This window comes from Hyla sarda, chromosome 1 (assembly GCF_029499605.1).
Source record: "Hyla sarda isolate aHylSar1 chromosome 1, aHylSar1.hap1, whole genome shotgun sequence".
Classification (NCBI taxonomy): domain Eukaryota; kingdom Metazoa; phylum Chordata; class Amphibia; order Anura; family Hylidae; genus Hyla; species Hyla sarda.
The window spans coordinates 37,595,907-37,602,418 of record NC_079189.1 but is presented as its reverse complement, the minus strand read 5'-3'; the positions used below and the strand labels follow the sequence as shown (position 1 = coordinate 37,602,418).

At 42.8% G+C, this 6,512-nt stretch overlaps 1 gene segment (V, D, J or C); it reads right to left on the bottom strand.

The window, feature by feature from the left end:
- Positions 1–1,447: 1,447 nt before the first annotated feature.
- On the bottom strand, positions 1,448–1,942 carry LOC130282622 (Ig kappa chain V-V region MOPC 21-like). The segment is given in 2 exon segments: positions 1,448–1,764; positions 1,894–1,942. Coding segments are annotated over 2 exon segments (366 nt in total).
- Positions 1,943–6,512: the final 4,570 nt, after the last annotated feature.

Below are 6,512 nucleotides of genomic sequence, written 5' to 3'. Positions count from 1 at the left end.
CTATCTAGGTGGGGTCCATCTACAGGGGGCAGCTATCTACAGGTGTCAATCTACTTGGGGCACCTATGTAAAGGGGGAAACTATGGGAAGGGACCTGTCTACCTACTAGAACTACCTAACTACCCAATGGTGGAACCTATCTACCTACTCTTAGTGGAAGAACAAGGGGCATTACTACTGTTTGGGACACTATAGGTCTTGTAAAAGTGCTGAGCCTAAAATGTTTTTTTCTGGCAGGTTCTCCATGGATAAGTCATAGCTGGAAATCGTCATGACGGTCTGGGCCAGAGAGAGAAGAAAAAGGAAAGTAAATGACGATCAGAGAAGACGTCACCTGCGAGTCATTGGATATAACTGTATGTAATCACTTATATAGTCTGTTGTGGTAATGATAGGGGTTTTTGTCAGTCTGTTAGTCTAGGAGGTCCTCCTAAACTTAGGTTTCTTTCACACTAGTAAAGTTGCTCTGTTAAAAATGGATGTTAATTGCCCTTTTTTTTCTACTTTGGCGGCCATTAACGTCCATTATTGTAACGGAGCACAACGGGAGTTATAACGGGTAGAGAGGATCCCATTCACCTGAATGGGATTCCTCTAAGTCCGTTATAAGTCCCATTATTTCGGCCGAAGATAGTGGGAGAAAAAGATGTGTCATGCACAAATTTTTCTCACGCTATCTGCCTAACGGACGTTACCTACCGGATGAAAACGGAGGTGTGAAAGGAGCCTTAGATAACAGACTCACAATGTTATTGCTGGTATTCCCATTCTGCATGTGTGAGCGTTGTTGAGGGGGTGGCAAGGGGAGTGGCTGCAGATACTATTAGGGGGTGTGGCTTGTCCCTATTTGCTCTCATCAAAAGTTGGGAGGCATGGGGTAGGCTGCACTCTCACACTAAAGCAAGCTGTTTTGCCAACTTTACAAGCTCAGTAAAAGCAGTTAACCGTAACCTTATGTGGGTGTGTTTATTGACTCATCATGTCTGGCCCAGGAAGACTGCTTCATTCCTTTGGACCATGGTTTGGCTAAACACTGCCGTGCCGTCACAAAGTGTTCAATGTACATCTTACTAACACACCCAGTGGCCGCCACAAACTTTCTTTTGGCAACACAAACAGGATAATTCCCTAATCGTGCATCCGACGCCACACACTCAGCTCATGTGTCTACAACTGGGAAAACTACTCCAGGACCTTCACATGACAGAATGATCACACACTTTAGATTTATATTGTAAAGATCATCTGGGGTCACACTGTCATGGCTTCTGCTTCCTGTATATTTGTCTATAACAGATGTATATGAACAGTTTACATATCAAATTCTCATAGGAATAAGATCATCATTGTAGAAAACCACTGAACGCTCGGTTACTTTTATCTCTATTATATGATAACATAGAAATGTAATGGGGGATGAGGAAGGAGGTTTTTGTACGGATCTGTATCACTGTGTGCGAGGGAGAGAATAACCCTGCTGACAGTAATAATCTGCTATATCATCTCCTGTCACTCCTCTGATTGTTAACTTGTAGTTGGTGTAAGAAGATCCATCACTAACACCAGTGAACCGGTCTGGGACTCCTGTATATCTGTTGGTTGCAGCATAGATAAGAAGATTTGGCTTTTGTCCTGGTTTCTGTTGGTACCAGGCTATATCATTCCCTGTATATTCACTAGATATACATGACATGGTGACTGTATCTCCTGGGGACACCGACATATAATCTGGAGTCTGAGTCACCACAATCTCTCCACAGGATCCTGAGGATTAGAAGAGACATATTCATTATTGATAAATGTCGGGATCTATTCCTAGAAATCCTGATCTGATGATGGATCCACTGTATAGATTTCTCTACACACAATCCTGGAATGATCCTAATCTCTCACCCTGAATAGAAATGAAGATCACAGCCAGCAGAGAACGGCCAGAAACCATCTTGGTGTTTGTGGAGTCAGATACAAAGTATAAGATGTGTCAGTCTGTACAATGAGATATATATATAGAGAGTGACAGGGGAGGTTACAGGAGACCCCAGAGACTGTGTATGGAAATACTGGGGACATGGAAATCCTGTGGTTACAATGTGACAGTCACTGGTGTAGTAGACAGGAGCTCAGTGTGATGTCATCTTAGATATTACTATCACTTTATTGGAGTCATATTAGGAAATAAAATGATGTCGTAATTTATTTACATTCCTGGGATTTGCCATCACTGTGATCTCCGCAGAATTCAGCTGCCAGGACCCCCGACAATTCTCAATAGAGCTGGTTAACCCTTACAGCCACTGCACAGTTTTCCCTGAATGTATCATGCTCTTGTCAGGGCTCCGAGCACTGGTGTCCATGAGAAGAGCCAAAGGGGCCTTTGTCCTAGAGATATGTCATAACATTACACGTTGGGAATGTTCCTCATGTCCTTGTATCTCAGATATTGGAATCTCTTTCTTTTTAAGTGAATTATTCTGGTTGCATATATATTATCTCATCTCTGTCATAGATAAAAACATAATTAAGAGGGTTTTACCACAAATACCATTTCTCACCTGTCCCCAGTATAAGTGGTTACTGTATAATGTCTGGTGGCCCCAGCGATCACTAGAAGGAACATCCAAGACCCCTGTTCCTCCTCATCATACAACCGCGGTGAGGAGAAGTATAAATGGGGAGGATTCTGAGTATACGCCCAGCAGCTCCATTTATACTCTATGGGGCTGACATAGACATCCGAATCCAGATACTGAACCAGATGACCCCCCTCCAGAGGTAAATGTGTATTCCGGCACCTAACACCTATCATGTGGATAGGGGATCATTGTTAGGGGATGGAGTACCCCTTTAAGTAGTGTTTTGGTTCCAATGGATCACATGACTGTATCTGTGGCATCTATAGAAGAAAGACATTGTAGAAATGACCACATGATTCTTCTTGGCCAATCAGACAACATGTTTGTAATTTAAGGTAGAATTTTTATTTATTGTATTTTTGTCACTATATTCATAAAGCCATCACATTTCTATTTCCATCCATGTAGCCATATGAGGGATTTTTATTAGCACCATTTGGAAGTTCACATAATGTGTGTATATATATATATAATTTTTTTTGGTGGGGCAATAATAAAAATACAACAATTCTGCTATTGCTGTTGGGATTTGTTTTCTGCCGTTCACTGTTCAGATATAAATGACGTGAACTTTACTTTACAAGTCCTTACAATTATGGTGATACCAGATTTATACAGGTTTTTACTACATTTAACTACTTTTCACAATTAGGTCACTACTGTAGTGAATGATTAGTTTTCGGTGTCGCCACATTCCAGAATCTTTAGATTCTGTCTATATATTGGCTTATTTTTCACAGGTCACATTGTGATTTTCAACCATTTTTAGGACATTTGATTTATTGCTTCACTTGTATTTCTTTCTTTGTGAGGAGGGTTGAACAAAAACAGTCATTCTTTTCTTACAGAGTTTGCTATAAAGGATACGTTATTATTTTCTATCATACAAGACTCTATAAGAACCATCATCTGTTTTCCAATTACTGTGACTCTAACCGTTGCAAAACTACAACAACCAGCATGCCCAGACAGCCAAAGGCTGTCTGGGCATGCTGGGTGTTGTAGTTTTGCAACAGCTGGAGGCACAATGGTTAAGAAACACTGATCTAAGGTGAAGGTACAACTAGGAGGGGATGAGCCTGTTTTGCTAAAGAGTCTGAAGCTCCAAATGGTATAATAAACAGAGACAACTTTATGGAGTACTTTGGCGCCCTCAAGTGTTAGAAAATGGTATAGCTTTATTAATGACTAGGGGAGATTTATCAAAACCTGAGCAGAGGAAAAGCAGAGATAGCTTCTTTCATTTTTAACAAGGCCTCTGCAAAATGAAAGAAGCGATCTGATTGGTTGAGATGGGCAACGTTCCCCCCACACCGGTTTTGCTAAATCTCCCCCTAAGTCCTTATATAGTGCCAGGTCCCCTTATAGTGACTATCTTGGGACCACACAGTCTCACAGACCCTGAGGTAATATTACTATGTGCCTATGGTTTAGTCCAGTATCTGGGATTTTTCCCTCCTCTCTCTCCCTCCTATTTTGGTTACAGAGTGGACTTGCCTATAATGGGGTCAATAAAAGGTCAGCTGTGCTGTGTATGAGCAGGTTCTGGAATGTTCCTGAAGATCTGCTCATCTGTCCCCTGATTGGCTGAGCCCGCTGTGAGGGAGATTCACCTCTATATAGCCAAGTGTCCCTGTGGTTGCCGGGCAGATTTGGTGAAGCCTGAAGAGGAGAAACACCATGGAGTACCTGATGGGATGACTTCTTCAGGGGAGCAATGGCTTAGAAGATGCTTGTCTGTCCCAGAATTCCTGATACAATGGCATCTTCTAGTCATGGTGCTCATCCCCGGTCACCAGAGGAAGTATCCCATCACCGCTTCAGCTGGATCTACTTCTACCTCGGGAAGGAGCGTTTCTGGTCACCGCCGCTCAGGGACGCCACCATCTGGTAGTGACATCATCTGCTCGGGTGTCCATGCTGCTTTACCACAGAGACCGGTGCAGGTTACCAGAGATGTCGGAGGAGCTGCACGCCCTATGGATATGCCTGGTACAAGTACAGAGGAGTCTGTAATAGGTGAGAGACATTCCTCTGATCTTCTCTGTCCTCTGTACAGATGGTTTCTTCAGGATGTTAGCTGATACCCTGAGTAAGTTTCCCGGTCTCCTTCCCCAGCTGCTGTATGGTCTGATCCTCCTGGTGCCCCTCAGTCCTGTTTTCCTCGGCCTTCCAGTGTCTCTGTTACTCCTACTGTCAATCCTTCTTTAACTCTGCCTTAGCTACAGAAGAAGCGTCATATGTGAAACACTTGTCGGGATCGGTGACATCTCTTGTGGTATAAAGTCCTGATCTTGGCACAATGTTCCTTTATCTCCCCAGATATAGGTGTTTATTTATGTGATATAATGATATTTAGGGTGTATTATTTTTTATTCTGTTGTACTAAAAATAACCCTGTGCTGTTAGTATGTGCACTGTATGACCCATATAGTCTGTATTGACTGACGCAGTGTAATGATTTATGTAGGGCCCTATCTAGGCACTTGGTCATACTGGTGTCCACATAGTCACAGATTTTAGCATATATTAAAGCACAAGAAATACTGTTTATATCTCCAGGATATTATTGGACGCAGATGTATGTGTGATGTCCCGGTACCATATTACATACCGTACCTTGGCTAGGGGTCCCTAAAGTCAGAGTTCCTAGTAACTGTGGGATTCTGCTTCTTTAGTCATCCCCTAGTCACCCTCAAATAGTTAATATGTTACTAAAATAAATGTAAATACTGTATAGAAAGTGTATACTTTGCATAGCGTCGCAGGGCCTGTGGGTCATGTGACTGTGGTTTAGTCTCTATGGTAGGTAAAAGGACCTTTGGAGGTTCATGGGTCAGGTGATACCCACAATGCCTTGTAAAGCTGATTGACAGATGGTGTGGACCAATCCTAAAATGGCCAGCCCCTGCCCATATAAGGGAGCTGCAGCCAATAGACGCTTTCTTGGGTTCCGGATCATTGGAGAGTCAAGATCTGCGCAACTTACAACGACAAATACTGGGCCAAAGCCTGCCGGCCTTGACCTGAAACGAAACAGTGAGTTCTTACAACTTTCCTGCTTATGCTAGCGAGACCTCTGGACCTAAACATAACCCTAAATCCAGCAGATCTGCGCATACTAAATCCTACTAATCTAAAGAATTTACAAAAGTCCCAACCATAAGTCAATCTCAGCTAAGCTGTATATAGACGTTGTTATGAAGACTGTTCCTGTATTCGCATGTTAAAGAAAATCTTCAGTAAAGTTTGCGCAAGTTTTCAGCAAAGCTCTGGTTGTGGACAATACTTTATTCTACATCTCCCTATCGCTTTTGGGAAGGCTGGCGATAGACCAAGCATCACAGTATTAACCCTCACACTGGCGTCACGACTGACAAGAGTTAATTACAACCATGATATACCTCACAGCAACACCCCAACTGCCTATCCTCCCCCCAAGGCACCACATATGTATGTATATATATATATATATATATATATATATATATATATATATATATATAGTGACGAACCATCTTGGGGATTAGCTCTGGGATCGTCCTGGTCACTTGCCACTGGACACGTTCCTCACAATAACACAGTAGACCACAGTTCCTCATACAAGTCTGGCTCCTCGCCAGCTTTATTTCCACAGGTTGCAGGTAAAAACAAAAAATAAACAGGAACAAAATAAAGTCCTAGACCGTCTGGTCACTGACTATAACTCTCAGCATGCCCTGTCTATAAACTGGTGAGCTTCCCTCATCCAGTTAAAAACCTGTGCCACCTGCAACCTGTTTTACTACCAGTTCACACCCGAACGTGGACCACTCGCAGCGCCTTCTGCATGTTACCTAAACAGGGCCCGTGTGTCTCCCCCTCTAACAGCCAGCATAC